Below are 14,681 nucleotides of genomic sequence, written 5' to 3'. Positions count from 1 at the left end.
CATACATTTGGAGTTCATTTGTAGTGGAGGAGGCCCTGTCATAATCATACTCTCTCTCTTTTTGTTTTGTTTTTCAAGTTAGGGTCTCACTCTAGCCCAGGCTGACCTAGAATTCACTATGTAGTTACAGGGTGGCCTCGAACTCACAGCAATCCTCCTACCTCTGCCTCCCAAATGCTGGGATTAAAGACGTGCACCACCACACCTGGCTTCACTGTATCTCTTTAATAAATAAAAATATTTTTAAAAATTGGTGACTAATGTTAGGCATCATGGCCCATACTTGTAACCCACCACTTTGGAGGTAGAAGCAGGAGGATCTAGAGCTCACGGTTAGCCGGGCATGGTGGTGCATGCTTTAATCCCAGCACTTGGGAGACCAAGATAGAATGTTCGAGGCCACCCTAAGACTATAGAGTGAATCCCAGGTTAGCCTGGACTAGAGCAAGACACTTCCTCAAAAAAAAAAAAAAAAAAAATTCAGGGCTGGAGAGATGGTTTAGCACTTACGGTGCTTGCCTGCAAAGCCAAAGGACCCAGATTCTATTCCCCAGGACCCATGTAAGCCAAAAAGGTTGAGGTTACCCTGAGCTACATGAGACTGTCTCAAAAAAAAAAAGCCAGGCGTGGTGGCGCACACCTTTAATCCCAGCACTCAGGAGGCAGGGGTAAGAGGATTCTATGAGTTCGTGGCCACCCTGAGATGACTACATAGTGAAATCCAGGTCAGGCTGTGTTAGAGTGAGACCTTACCTCGAAAAACAAAACAAACAAAAGGCATGGTGGCACACGCACCTTTAATCCCAGCACTCAGAAGGCAGAGGTAGGAGGATCGCCCTGAGACTACATAGTGACTTCTAGGTCAGTCTGTGCTGGAACAAGGCCTAAACAAAAACCACCAAAAAATACCCCCCCCCCCAATAAATCAGTATTCCTTGTTGTTGTTGATCTCCCCATAAAGGGACTGATCAGCAGCCTCAGTAAAGGGTGCTGTGGAAAGGTGGGCTCTGAGCATAATAGCCATTTCTCTTAATCAAGGCAGCTGATTACTTGATCGCACCAGATTCCAGCCACATACTCCATCCGGGGCCTCCCTTCCAGCTGTCATTCTGTGGTCTCTGGAAGTGCTAGCATATGGGGGCGGGGAGCTAACAGGGAAGAGGGGAACTCGGCAGCTGTGCAAGTCATCACCCATGCTGGGATGAGATTTCTCAGGGATGGAGCTGTCAACCATGCTCCTGTAAAGCTAATGCTCACTAGACTTGGGTGGAATCACTACTTTCCTCTGTTGTTGGTACCCTATTTAGGGTGAGTGGATGTCTGTGATTCTTCAGGAAAAGTTGACCCTTCCAAGAGAAAGGGCAACTCCGGACTCCAGACTGCTGGGTTGTTTCTTCAAGCCCGTCTGCTGCAGAGGAAGCTGGCAGTTACTTGCCCTTGGGTAGGCAGGCATCTGAGTCAGTTGGAACTTAGACTCAGAACAGAGCTATCAACACCCGCCCCCCCAAAAAAAACTTGGGGTGTGTGGTGGTTTGATTCAGGTGCACCCATAAACTTGGGTATTCTGAATGCTAGGTCCCCAGCTGATAGCAATTTGAGAATTAACGCCTCTTGGAAGCAGTGCATATATTGTTGGGGGCGGGCTTATGGGTCTTATAGCCAACTTCCTCTTGCCAGTGTTTGGCACTCTCCTGTTGCTGTTGTCCATCTGATGTTGGCTAGGAAGTGATCTCCAACCTCTGTTCATGTCATCATTTCCCTCTGCCATCATAGAGCCTCCCCGTGACTCTAAGCCCAAATAAACACTTTTTCCCACATGCTGCTCTTGGTCGGATATTTTCTGCCAGCAATGCAAACCTGACTACAACAGGGTGATTGTGGGGGCACATGTCTTTAATCCCAGCACTCAGGAGGCAGAGATAATAGGATCACTGTGAGTTCAAGGCCAGAATGGGACTGCAGAGTGAGTTCTAGGTCAGCCTGGGCTACAGTGAGACCCTACCTCAGAAAAGCAAAAGAACGAGCCAGGCACGGTGGCGTATGTCTTAATCCCAGCACTCAGGAGGTAGAGGTTAGGAGGATCACCATGAGTTCCAGGCTACCCTGAAAATACTTAGTGAAATACAGATCAGTCTGAGCTAGAGTGAGACCTTACCTCAAAAAACAAAACAACTTGCCGGGCGTGGTGGCGCACGCCTTTAATCCCAGCACTCGGGAGGCAGAGGTAGGAGCATAGCTGAGAGTTCGAGGCCACCCTGAGACTCCATAGAAATTCCAGGTCAGCCTGGGCTAGAGTGACACCCTACCTGGGAAAAACAAAAAAGTAGGGGCTGTAGAAATGGCATAGTGGTTAAGGTGCTTGCTTGCTTGTAAAGCCAAAGGACCCAGGTTCAATTCCCCAGGACCCATATAAGCCATATGCATAAGGTAGTGTACATGTCTGGGGTTTTTTGCAATGGCTGAAGGTCCTGGCGCACCCATTCTCTTTTTGCTTCTCTTGTCTCTCTCTCTCTCAAAATAAAAAAATATTGTTAAAAAACAATAAGTGGTGGTGAGGACTGCGACTGGGGTCAGCAGTTTAGAGAGATGTCCTATCCCTTCCCCACTCGTGGCATGTCATCTTACACACATGGCTCCCTTCCATTTGGTGGTTTTGTTTGTTTTTCAAGGTAGGGTCTCACTCTAGCTCAGGCTGACCTGGAATTCACTGTCTCCTCAGGGTGGCCTTGAACTCATGGCAATCCTCCTAACCTCTACCTCCCAAGTGCTGAAATTAAAGGCGTGTACCACCACACCCCGCTTGATGCTTGTTTTTGACCTCAAAGTCAACTGGGTAATTGTTTTTAAATTTTTATTTTGGGGGGTGCACTGGGGCTTTTAGCCACTGTAAACAAACCCCAGACACATGTACCAATCACCTTGTGCATCTAGCTTATATGGGTCCTGGAGAATTGAACCTAGGTCCTTTGGTTTTTCTAAGACAAACACCTTAACCACTAAGCCACCTTTCTAGCCCACAACTTGGTTAACTTGAGGTGATTAAAAAAAAAATACAAGAGAGTAAACAAAAACTGCAACATTTAATTTTCCCCCAAACCAAAGACTGATACTAGGCCGATTTCCCGTTACATTATTTTCTACAAGCTGGGACAGAGATACACATAGCCCATGGACTGAGAGCAGCAGTGACAACATTCTGTTAGAAAGGAGGGAGGCTAAAAATCAGCACACCACCCCTTCCCCATCACCTCCCTGTAGGGAGGAAAATAAGGGAACCCTCCATCCTGGCAGACCATGCAACACAGTGTGTGGTAACCAGAAAGAACTCAAAAACATTGTACACCTTTATTTTCTTTACAACTCCTAATAGAAACATTAAACTGTCTTTCAAGAAGATTCCAAACTGGCATTGCATAGACCAATTAATTCCTTTCCAAAAATATCTCTAATATATCCTATCTCTGTATGGAGTTTGAAGCGTGGGCACCGGGAATCATTGGGAAAGCCCCTGGCCTCTGGCTCCCACCAGCGTTCATTTGGTTAGGACCAAAGTCTTAGCCCAGTTATTTTGGCTCAGGGCCCAGTGTGAGAGAATGGGGTAGGCTCCGTCTCCTTCTGGGGTGACTGTTGAGCTCAGACCTTGACTTGGGTGGGGGGTGGGGCTACTGGTTTGGGGGAGTCTTCCTGATAATGCCAAAGTGAGCTTCATTGTGCTCAGAGCATTGAATCAATATCCTGGCTGCCACCGCCCCCCTGAGCTGGGTGAGGTCATGGATACCAAAGGGAATGGCCATGTTCCCCCAACTTTAGCGGTCACCTCATCTGGAGACATTGAGACCAGCTTCCTTTAAAGTGCCAGTACCTGCTGGGCAGGAAGGGACTCTGAGCTGACCATCATCTTCCCCAGCCAGAGCCCATGTTCTGCTCTGCCTCAGTAGCACCTTCTAACATTCATTTTCTAAGAGTTAATGAGTGATCAAAACCGTGGCAACAACAGAATCTAGAAATGTTCTGGTCCCAACACCAGGGAGTTCCAAGACCACAAACCCCAACTCTTGCTGGCTGGGGCAGACAGACAGGGACAGGGCAAAGAACCTCCCATCCTGGGGAGGCCAGTCACCCCTTACCCAGAGAACAAACTCGTGAAGTCGTCAATCCCCAGCCCCGCTGGGACCCAGCCAGCAGGTAGGGTGGAGAACAAGATGCCCCTTCTCTCACTGGGAGAGGAGGAGATACAGAGCTGTGAACTTAAAAAAAAAAAAGAGAAAAAAATAATAAAGCAAGCCTGTGGGGCAAAGGAACACCAGCCTGCTGGTTGAGACAAATGAAACTTAAAGGGAGGGAGTCTGTCCAGGGCTTGGCTAGCGGCCAGAACCCTCCTTCAAGCAAGTTACAGGATGGAGAAAGTGCTGGGGGTGAGGGCTTTAGCAAAGGGAAAGGCTGGGAGGGGGGGAAGGGTCAGACTGCTCCCCAGGGCACACATGCCCCTTTGGGGACCCCTTTCCTTGCCCAGAAGTGGGAGGTGCATCCAGTAGAGGGCTGAGGCCTGTCCAGTAGCAGGAAGCCAGCTCCGGCCTTTCCAGTCACAGCCCACCGCCGCCTCTCTAGTCTGGGCCCCAGCCCGTGCTTGCTGACCCGAGGGCAGAGGAAGGGGGCTTTGCTTGCCCAGCCCAGCTAGGCTTCTTCCTTCCTGCAGGAAGACCAGCTGCTCAGGTCCCAGCCCTGGGCAGATGGCACTATGACACTCAGGCCTTGCTAGGTTCTGCTCTTGGTCCTGAGCTGGGGTTAACTGCAGAGCTGGGCAGCACCGCGTACCAGCCGGGGCTGTGGACCCTAGGCCTGGCTGCACAGCAGGCGGCACTCGGGAGTCCCAGGGAATGGGGAGAGGGGACAGGGCAGGGGCCAGTGGGACTGTGTGCTAAGGACAAGCATGTGCAAAGTGCAGGCTGCCTGGGCAGCAGGACAACATTCGATAAGGGAGGTGGCGTCTCAGTCTGGAGTAGGGTGGGGTCTGAGGTCTTGGTTCCTAGGAGGAGGCCGCCAGCGGGTCCCCCCAGGACATAGGGAAGGGACAGCTGAAGCACTAAGCAGAGGGTCACAGGTGGCAGGATTCTAGGAGTGATCCAGCCCCTCAAGGGCAAGGGGCAACGGAGCAAGGCCGTGACAACCTGGTGGAAGCGGGTGCTCCTGGAGTAGGCAGGTGGCAGGGGCAAGAGGCGCCCTCAGGCATGAGCACCCCAAAGTGGAGGAGCTCCCACGCGTCCTCGTCCAAGGCCAGATCCATCTCCTGGCCAGCTCTGTCTTGCCCCCTGCCTTCTAGTGGTTCAGAGGATATTCACAGTGGCACCCAGGCCCTGTGGTCCTGGGGTGGATAGGACAATGGAATGACACTTTCGGGACAGGGGTAGGCTGGAGTACGTAGAGGAGGCACAGATGCGAGGCGGCATGGATCCGAAAGGCAGGCTCCTGTTCGTCCTGGAATGATGCAGGCCGGGGCAGCCGAGACAGCAGGGCCTTCTCCAGCTGCACTCTGCGCTCTCAATGGCTTTCAATCACCACTGGCTCGTAGACCCCAGAGGAGACCCTGCAGGGACAGATAGACAAGCTTATCACCTCAATGCTCCAGTTACAGCATTCCCCTGGGCCAGGCCAGGCCCTTGAGGGTACTTCATAAACAATTACGGTTCCTATTTTTTATTTTATTTTATTTTTTGAGGTAGAGTTTCACTCTGGTCCAGGCTGACCTGGAATTCACTACGTAGTCTCAGGGTGGCCTTGAACTCACAGAGGCTCTCCTACCTCTGCTACCTCCCGAGTGCTGGGATTAAAGGCGTGCGCCACCATGCACGGCCCCAGCTGTGTTTTACAGAGCAGCTAAAACTGAGACATATAGATGTTAAGTTACTTGCCCAGCGTGAGAGAGACAGTAAGATATAGTTTATGGGGTCCACTGAACTGGCAAAGTTGTACCTGAGCCCCTCCTGATATTGGCAGCTCACATCCTCCGGGTGTGCTGCCCCTATCCTCAGAATAGCCCTGGCAAGGAAGGATTGGGCCCTGTTCCATTTGATGAAAGATGAAGAAAGAGACAGATTCAGCACTGGAGAGAGAGTTCTGTGGTTGAAAGCATTTGCTTATAAAGCTTGAAAGTCTGACAACCCAGGTTCAATTCCCCAGTACCCACGTAAAGCCAGATGCCCAAAGTGGCACATGTGCCTGGAGTTTGTCTGCAGTGGTAGAGGGCCCTGGCATCCCCTATACTCTCTATTTTGGTTTCTCAAGGTAGGGCCTCACTCTAGCCCAGGCTGACCTGGAATTCACTATATGTAGTCTCAGGCTAGCCTTGAACTCATAGTGATCCTCTTACCTCTGCCTCCTGAATGCTGGGATTACAGGTGTGTGCCGCCACACCCAGCTGTCACTCTGTCTGCATCTTTCTTTCTCTCATAAAATAAATGAAAAAATAAAAATAAAAGAAAGCTGGGTGTGGCGGCACACACCTGTAATCCCAGCACTTGGGGGGACAGAGGTAGGAGGATCATCATGAATTCGAGGCCACTTGAGTCTACACAGTGAATTCCAGGTCAGTCTGATCTAGAGCAAGACCCTATCTGGAAAACAAAAACAAAACAAACAAACAGAAACAACAACAACAAAACCCTGAGGCTTAGAAGGACTCTGAGGTTTGCTAGATAGGAGAAGAAAGTTCGGGGGCCTGACCTGCTCTTTCCTGCTGAGGTATTTGAAAGTAAGTGCCTTTGACCGCTGAGCCATTTCCCCAGCCCCTGTTGAGGTATTTGGAGTCTGCATGCTACCCTGCTGCAGTCTTGCTGCTCAACAGACTGATTTCTTCCCCACTATCTCCAAAGCACCAGCTTCCTTATTGTTCCAGGGAACAAGGGACAAGTCTTCTCAACCTTGCGAGGAGGCCTTTGTGGTATCTTCTGGCTTTCTCTTTCAGGGCAGCCCAGAATGCTGACTGGGAGAGTGGTTGTAATTTTTTTTCTTATTTATTTATTTATTTTTAATTTTCATTAATTTCCATGATTATAAAAAAAAAATCCCATGGTAATCCCCCACCACCACCACACTTGCCCCTTTGAAGTTCCATTCTCCAGAGTGGCTGTAATTTCTAGCCTTATCCAGCTGGGGTCAGCAAAGTGGCATGAGGGTACAAATCCTGGGACAGAGCTGCTAAGGCCATTTCTTGGGCTCTGGACCCAGAAGTTCAACAGGCACCTGGCCGGCAGGAAGCAAACAAAGCCTTTGGCACAGCCCACAGTGTAAGAAGCCAGAAACACAGGTGCTCACTCTAAAGGAGTGAGAAGGTGCTCTGCCAACCACAGGGTTGGAAAACAGGCTGAGGGAGATGGAACAGGCCCAGTCAGTGATGACATTCAAAGCCAGGTCAGGCAGCTCCGTGGCCACCTGGCCACCCCTTCCTGGTGCTTGCCCCCTACCTGTTGGCCAGCTGAATGCCGCTCAGTGTGGTGGAGCCGTCACGGCTCACGAAGAGCCGGAGGTTGCTGTCTGTGGGGACGCAAGGAAGGACAGAGGATGAGTGGGGGAAGAGGACACCCTTGGCGCACACGGTGTTGTCTGTCCCCCAGCTGGTTGGGGGCCGGCAGCTCACCCTCGGTGTTGCTGCCGTCGGTGAAGTCCTGGCTCTGCATGATCTTCTCCACGATGTCATCGGCATCGATTCGTGTGTCATCCACCCAGGTCGGGTGGCTCTCCACTGAGTCCTTCTTTCGCCTTGGGGGAAGCGGGGACGTCATGACAGTCAGGGCAGCAACAGGCACAGCAACAAGACAAGGTTGGTACCCCGGCACCTACAGCACTTCCCTGTCCTCTGCACACCCCACGCTACGTTTCATCTAGCAGGTGCTGCTGCTGTCTGGGTTGATGGACAAGGATGCTGGGCACTGAAAGGTTAAGCAAACTGCCTGAAGCCACACAGCATGTTTGTGTATGGTGGAGATAAAGCTCAACCCCAGGGGTACTGGGTTTACAGATGGGCAAAACTACAAATGGCAGCATCAACGAAGCGCAGGTGGTACGCCAGGTCTGGGGCTGCACCTTTTATGACCAACGGAGGCTAAATCCTCACCATCCAGTGCTCAGAAGTGGGGACTCTACTGACCCCGTGTCATGGACAAAGAGAGAAGTTTAGGAGGCCACTTGTAGGGATCCGCAATGGGACTCACCGAAATGAGCGGTCTGACAGATGCAGGGGACGCGGTGGCCGAGGTGGCTTCTCGGGGGGCCGGTGCTCCCGCTCAGTGCCCTCAGGGCCCTCCACAGCCATGCTGAGGCCACCAGAGGCACTGCTGCTAGTGGATGTGTTGCGGCGGTGTGTCAAGTCGGACAGGCTGGAGGAGCGCGAGTGCTCCGTGCTATGGCCTGTGGGCACGTGACACAGGAAAGTTATTACAGGGGTCCTGGGGCTGCAGGAGGTCCCGGATACAGGGTCAGGTCACTCACTGGAGAGCTTGGACTGCTGGCTGGCATAGCTGGAGTTGCGGGAATGGCCTGAGTGGAATACCTCCTCAGGGCTGGACAGGCTCTGGTCTGGCTCCTCCGGCAGCCCTGGGGAAGGGAAGAGGACAGGCTTACACAGGGTTCCTACCTCATCCTCAACCTCCTCTCCCAGAGCCTTCAGGAGCAGTTTCTTCACTTAGCCTGAAGACTGAGGGCTGAAGGAACAGCAACCTGCCCTGAGCCACAGATCACCCTCTGAACTCAGGTTGCTAAACCCACACACAGCTGTGAGGACCTCTTTGTACAGGGCCCCTGTGCCAGCCAATGAGGAGGAAGGATGCTGAACAAATTCTGGGTCAGTTACCACAACTACGGGAGTGGTGTGGAGAAGAGGCAGTATGCTTGGGACCTAATCCTGTCTGTGAACCATAAACATGGCATCGGGGAAGGGAAGCCAGAGGAGGGGGCAGGGATGGGCCTTTCCAAACAGCATACCCCAAGGCCTAAGTAAGGTTGGAATGAAGTTGGATCTATTGACTGAGCAGGAAGAAGGCAGAGCAAGGGAGGCCAACAGTTCTACCCCCCAAGTTACCTCAAAACAAACTTTCCTGGCATCCACAGCTGTGCACAGGAGAAATGGGAAAAGGAAAAACCTACCTCCCAGCCCTCCCCATCAATACAGGAAAGGACTCACTTATTCCTCTTCAGAGATGAGCACACCCACTGAGGCCATGGGTACACTCAGGTCTGCTCATATGCTCACCCCAAACCAGGTGGCTTTTTGTTTATTTTTATTCATTAAAATGTTTTATTTATTTATTTGAGACAGAGAGAAGGGGTTAGGGGTGTATGTGTGTGAGAGAGAGCGCAAGAGAATGGGTGCGCCAGGGCTTTTAGCTGCTGCAAGCAAACTCCAGACACATGCACTACCTTGTGTATTTGGCTTCCGTAGTTATAGGGAATCGAACCTGGGTCCTTTGGCTTTGCAGGCCTTAACTGCTAAGCCATCTCTCCAGCCTTTTATTTTATTATACTGAGGTAGGGCCTCCTGCATTGCAGACAGGTCTCAAACACTACGTAGCTGAAGACGATCACGAACTCCTGATCCTCCTGCCTCCACCTCCCAGGTTCTAGGATTCCAGGCATGGGCTACCATGCAGGCCCACATGGTTTTTCACATCCATGTGTTCTCTCTCTGACTATGATAGGGGAACCACCTGCAGAGACAAATGGACCCTCAAGTCCCACCCAGCCGGGGAGAGATACCTCATTCACTCTATACAAGGGCACCATCTGTGCTGAGGTGGCCTTGTAGACCCACAGGTACAGAAAGCAATGGCCCTCCTCCTACACACACCTAAGAGGCCAAGGCAGACAGGAGCCAAAGCCTTCTGCTCTGGGCTTCTCTGGGTTGGGTAACAGCTAAGCCCTAGAGGCTGGAGGGTCCCTCAGCTCCCAAGCCCCAGGGACGAACCCTCCTAGAAGACCTGTGACCTTCTAATTCTGCCGGTGGCCCACATTAGGGCCACATGAGCTGCCTGCTGACTGATCAGCCTTGGGGACTGTCTACCTCTCAGCTGAGCCCCATCCCAAGAGGGGGTGAGGGCTGAAGCTCGTGACTCTGGGACTCCCATTCCACCCTGCAGTGACAGACCCAAGTTGGGGTTCAGCAAACACCAGAGGGCAGGACAGGGCCTCCTCTCAAGGCAGCACCTCTCTTCCAATGGCCATGATGTCCCCTCAAGGGATTTAGGCTCCTTCCCCTTTTCCGTAACAGCATCCGTAGTCATGACGATGCAGTAAAGCGACACAGCACTGTGCTGCGGGCTCATGGGGTGTCAGGCTTATACTGACGTACTTACAGGCTTAGTTAACTTTCAAGCAAACACTGATGTAGTTAGTCTCACCAATCTTATTTTCCAGAGTAAGTAACTTGAGAAAGGAGAGGTGCGACGGCCAGTCAAGGTTACCCCACAAGTGGAAGTCCAAGAGTCCAAGAGTCCTCAGGATGTCCCTCTGCTAGGTACACCCAACCTCAGACACCACCTCCCCAGAGCTCTCCCAGCCATCACACCCAGCATCAGCAGGATCCTCCCCTCCAAGCCCGTCCCTGTCTCCTCAGCTCTCATTGTATCAGTAGGGAGACATGCTGTTTTCTTGGGCTGGAGAGCCACAAGGGCGTGAGGACTGCCCCCCCCCCCCCGTCTCAGCACCAGGTGCTACCCAGATCCCAAGTGCAGCATGGCAGCAGGCACATGGGCAGACAGCGCATGAGCAGGTTCACACGCCATCCTCCAACCCCTCGATAAGCGTGTCCCCAGCACAGAATGGTCCCGGAAAGCAGCTGGGAACACTGGCAGGGGAGTGACAGGCAGATGGGACAGTACCTGAGGCCAGGACGGTGGGCCGGGCCTTGGGGGGCCGGGACCCAGTCAGAGAGTTGGTGCTGCCGCCGCCACCACTGCTGGTGCCACCACCTTTACATGTCAGTTGTAGGGAGGAGTCCTGGCCCGGGATGGAGATGGACTTGGCAGTGGACGGTGGCCTTGGGAAAGGACAAATGGGTGACTGACGTGCCCCATCTCAGGCTCAGATGGAGATGGAGCACCTCAGAGCCTGAAGGAAGTTAAGAATCCCTGTCTTTTAAAAAAAATATTTACTTATGAAAGAGAGAATGAGAATGGGCACGCCAGGGCCTCCAACCACTGCATATGAACTCCAGGTATACACACCACCTTGTTTATTTAGCTTACATGGGTCTTGGGGAAATCAAACCTGGGTCCTTTGGCTTTGCAGGCAAGCGCCTTAGCTGCTAAGCCATTATCTCCAGCCCCACTTTTTAAAAATTTAATTTATTTGGGAGAGAGAGGGGCAGAGAGACAGAACATATGTGCCAGGGCATGTGCCACCTTGTACATCTGGCTTACATGGGTCCTGGGGAATCAAACCTGGGTCCTATGGATTTGCAGGCAAGCACTTTAACTGCTAAGCCATCTCTCCTGCCTCCACAATTTTTTTTTTTTTAAGTGAGGGACAGAGAGAGTGTGTGTGAGAGAGAATTGGCACACCAGGGCCTCTGGCCACTGAAGTTGAACTCCAGGTGCATGTGCCACCTTGTGCACAGGCATCACTTCGTGTGTCTGGCCTATGTGAGTTCTGGGAGGCAGACCTGGATCCTTAGGCTTCACAGGTAAGCACCTTAACTACTAAGCCATCTAGCCATCTCCAGCCCCAAGAACCCCTGTCTTGAACACCCTGCATCCTAGTACCCAGGACAGAGCTCCCATCCACTCCCAGCACCTGTTCAGCACTCACGTCTTGAAGCAGGGGTCTCCAGAGAGCAGGAACATGCCAATGGTGACCTATAGGTAGAGGGGAAAGATCAGCCCTGGCTTCTCACACCCAGACCAGGCCAGCCACCCCAGCAGCCCCTGGGCTCAGGCTCAAGAAGGTCTAGGACAGTCCTGACTCTGCTCCTTCCCACCAGGGTGCTGGTGCAGCCACTTGCCCACAGTGAGTCCTGTTTCTTGTGTGGAGGGTGAAGTGGATAATGAGGAGACACAATGAAAAGAGGTTCAACTAGCTGGGGGCCTGGCAGCCTGGGTGTACAACAAGTGAGCTCCTGTGATTGCAAACTGTGATTGGACTGAGCCCCAGGGGAGCACGTTTGCTTAAAATGCAGAGCTCTCGGGGAAGGAAAAGGGTTCACAGAGGCTCACAGGGGTGGAGGACACCACAAGGACCACTATGGCAAGCAGAGGATGGTCAAAATTTGATAAATGAACTGGACGTGGTGGTGTACGCCTTTAATCCCATCACTTGGGAGGCAGAAGTAGGAGGACTGCTATGAGTTCAAGGCTAGCCTGAAACTACAGAGTAAGTTCCAGGTCAGCCTGACCTAGAGCTGAGGTAGGAGGATTGCTAAGAATTTGAGGATAGCTTGGAACTACACAAAGTGAGTTCCAGGTCAGCCTGAGCTAGAGTGAGACCCTATCTCAAAAAAAAAAAAAAAAAAAAAAAAAAAGGAAGCTGGGTATGGTGTCGCATGCTTTTAATCCCAGCACTCGGGAGGCAGAGGTAGGAGTTTCACCATTAGTTCAAGGCCATTCAGAGACTACATAGTGAATTCCAGGTCATCCTGGGCCAGAGTGGGAACCTACCTCGAATAACCCCCCCCCCCAAAAAAAGGGTGAACAGAGAAAAACAAGAAGCCAGTATGGAATTTTGCACTTACTTGCCAAAGATTAGGCCAGTGCCTGAACACGGCAAAGTTACCAAATCTGGGTTGAGATGGAGTGACAAGAGGAGAGAGTGCTCAGATCCTAGGGCTACCACTGACATCAGTGTCATGCGACCACTGGACTGAGGCTTTATGAATAATGATTTCACTCAACTATGGTAACAACATACAAAGTAGGTAATGGCCCCAGGTTGTAAGCAAAGGAATTAAGACTCGATAGAGGTGACCAGACTGCATGTGGGGAACTGGCCTTGAACCTGAGGCCACCTGGCCTTAAGGCCGTTGACTATCTTCACTGAGGGTGTGCACAGACCCACTAAGGCAAGGCTGAAGGGTTTGGCTCTCACCAGTCAGCCTGGACCGTTTCTCTCTCAATCTCTTTTTTTCTTGGAGACAAAGTTGCGTTTCTATATATATATATAACCCAGACTAGCCTCCGACTTTGATCTTCCTGCCTCAGTCTCCTGAATTCTGGAATTGCAGGTCATGCCATTATACACATTGGCCTAGATTTATTCAGATACATCTCAGGACTCTGTCTACCACCTTATGCCCAGCTTGGTACCAGGCACAGTGGCCACTCCTGAGTCAGTTCTTGGAGGTGGCAGTAGAACAGACTTGTTTCCTCAGCCAGATGGAAGGGTGTGGAGAGAGGAAAAGGTGTGCACTGGCAGCAGACACGTGGGCATCTCTGCTTCCAAGAGGACAAGAAGGCAGCTCTCTGGGGGGAGGAAGCTGTCCGGGCTCCTGGGAACTATGTGGCCAGCAGGGCAGATGTGCTATGCACAGCGCCTATGGGCCTCAGACATTGGTTCTTCTGCTCACTCACGCTGTGCCAGGAGCATCATGAGGGCAATGATTAGGAGCTGGGCCATGGAGGTAAATGACAGGTAGGGTCAAGTGTCCGCTCTCCTTGTGAACTGGAGCCAATGATGGACTTCAGTGTCTCAACCATCTCCTATGCAAATTTGGTGCTAATAACAGCCACCACACCCATGGGCTGCTGTCAGGGTCACGAGACAGGAGAAGCAGGCGCTCACTCAGCACAAGGCTGATCTTGTCAAAGGTGTGCTCACCAAACCTTTATAGTAGAGGGGAGGGGAGAGGAGGTCCACATTTTCCCAGTGTCTCTAGCTGCTATCTAGGTGGAAACCGGTATTTTTATAGCCCTGGTGGTGGTGGTAGGAGACTCTGATACGAGCTAGGTTTGTTCCCACGCCTTGGTGAGGCAGAAGAGGCAGCAGGGGCCCTGGTACCTTGAGGATGGAGTTGTCCTGGCGCGTGTTTTTCGTGTCATATCCCTCCAACAGGCAGCAGCGCACAGTGGAGCCTGAGCCTGCAAACTCAGCCAGGTTCAAGTCGGCAAAGCCCAGCTGGGAGGAGAAAGAGAGCGTATGTGGTTGTCTGCAGGGAGTTTGGACAGGGGGCAAGCTAATGCACTGAAAGGGTTAACTGAAGAACTGGGGGAGGGGAGGGGAGGGGAGGGGAGGGCAGGCAAAGTCCCTGGGCCTGTCCCATAGCCCCAACTGTTGCATAACCAGGACCCAAGGACAGGGTCCCCGGGTCAGCAGCATCAACGTGGCAAAGCAAGGAGCTCACATCCCTGAGAGGCACAAAGCGCCCTTTGTGCCGAGTCCCAGGGTGCACCGGGGCCAGTGTGCCAGAGATGAAAGGACATTGTTGTCTGTGACACAGACACATTGTTCCCCGGGAAACAAGGCCAGGCTGTCGGGAGCTGCTAGGAGAGCAGGCAGAGGAGTAGGAGGAGGATGAGGAGGAGGAGGAGGGAAGGCCCCTGGGAGCTTGGTGATGGGGATGAGGTGAGGGGACACCCCCATAAGGGGCCTAGGAAGAAATTCTGTAGAGTGGGCAGGATCTTTGTGGAAATCTATAGAGTCCAGTGTCTGGGCATGTTCCTCGGGGAGCGGGGGCCTGCTCCTCTGGCACTTCATCCAGGAAG

General features: G+C 52.2%; 1 protein-coding gene across 1 annotated transcript in view; it reads right to left on the bottom strand.

Annotated features, from left to right (window-relative positions):
- Positions 1-3,061: 3,061 nt before the first annotated feature.
- Positions 3,062-14,681, bottom strand: part of Fam102a (family with sequence similarity 102 member A) — a 42,104-nt gene continuing 30,484 nt past the window's right edge. Inside the window, exons 4-11 of the mRNA XM_004671627.2 lie at positions 13,978-14,094; positions 11,797-11,843; positions 10,869-11,026; positions 8,485-8,589; positions 8,208-8,403; positions 7,634-7,755; positions 7,461-7,530; positions 3,062-5,584 (exon numbers count right to left, since the gene is read on the bottom strand). Of these exons, the coding sequence (XP_004671684.1) occupies positions 5,539-5,584; positions 7,461-7,530; positions 7,634-7,755; positions 8,208-8,403; positions 8,485-8,589; positions 10,869-11,026; positions 11,797-11,843; positions 13,978-14,094 (861 nt within the window). The 3' untranslated portion in view covers positions 3,062-5,538. The remainder of the gene's footprint in view (positions 5,585-7,460; positions 7,531-7,633; positions 7,756-8,207; positions 8,404-8,484; positions 8,590-10,868; positions 11,027-11,796; positions 11,844-13,977; positions 14,095-14,681) is intronic.

Source organism: Jaculus jaculus, chromosome 1 (assembly GCF_020740685.1).
Source record: "Jaculus jaculus isolate mJacJac1 chromosome 1, mJacJac1.mat.Y.cur, whole genome shotgun sequence".
Classification (NCBI taxonomy): Eukaryota; Metazoa; Chordata; class Mammalia; order Rodentia; family Dipodidae; genus Jaculus; species Jaculus jaculus.
This window is presented reverse-complemented; position numbering and strand designations above follow the sequence as displayed.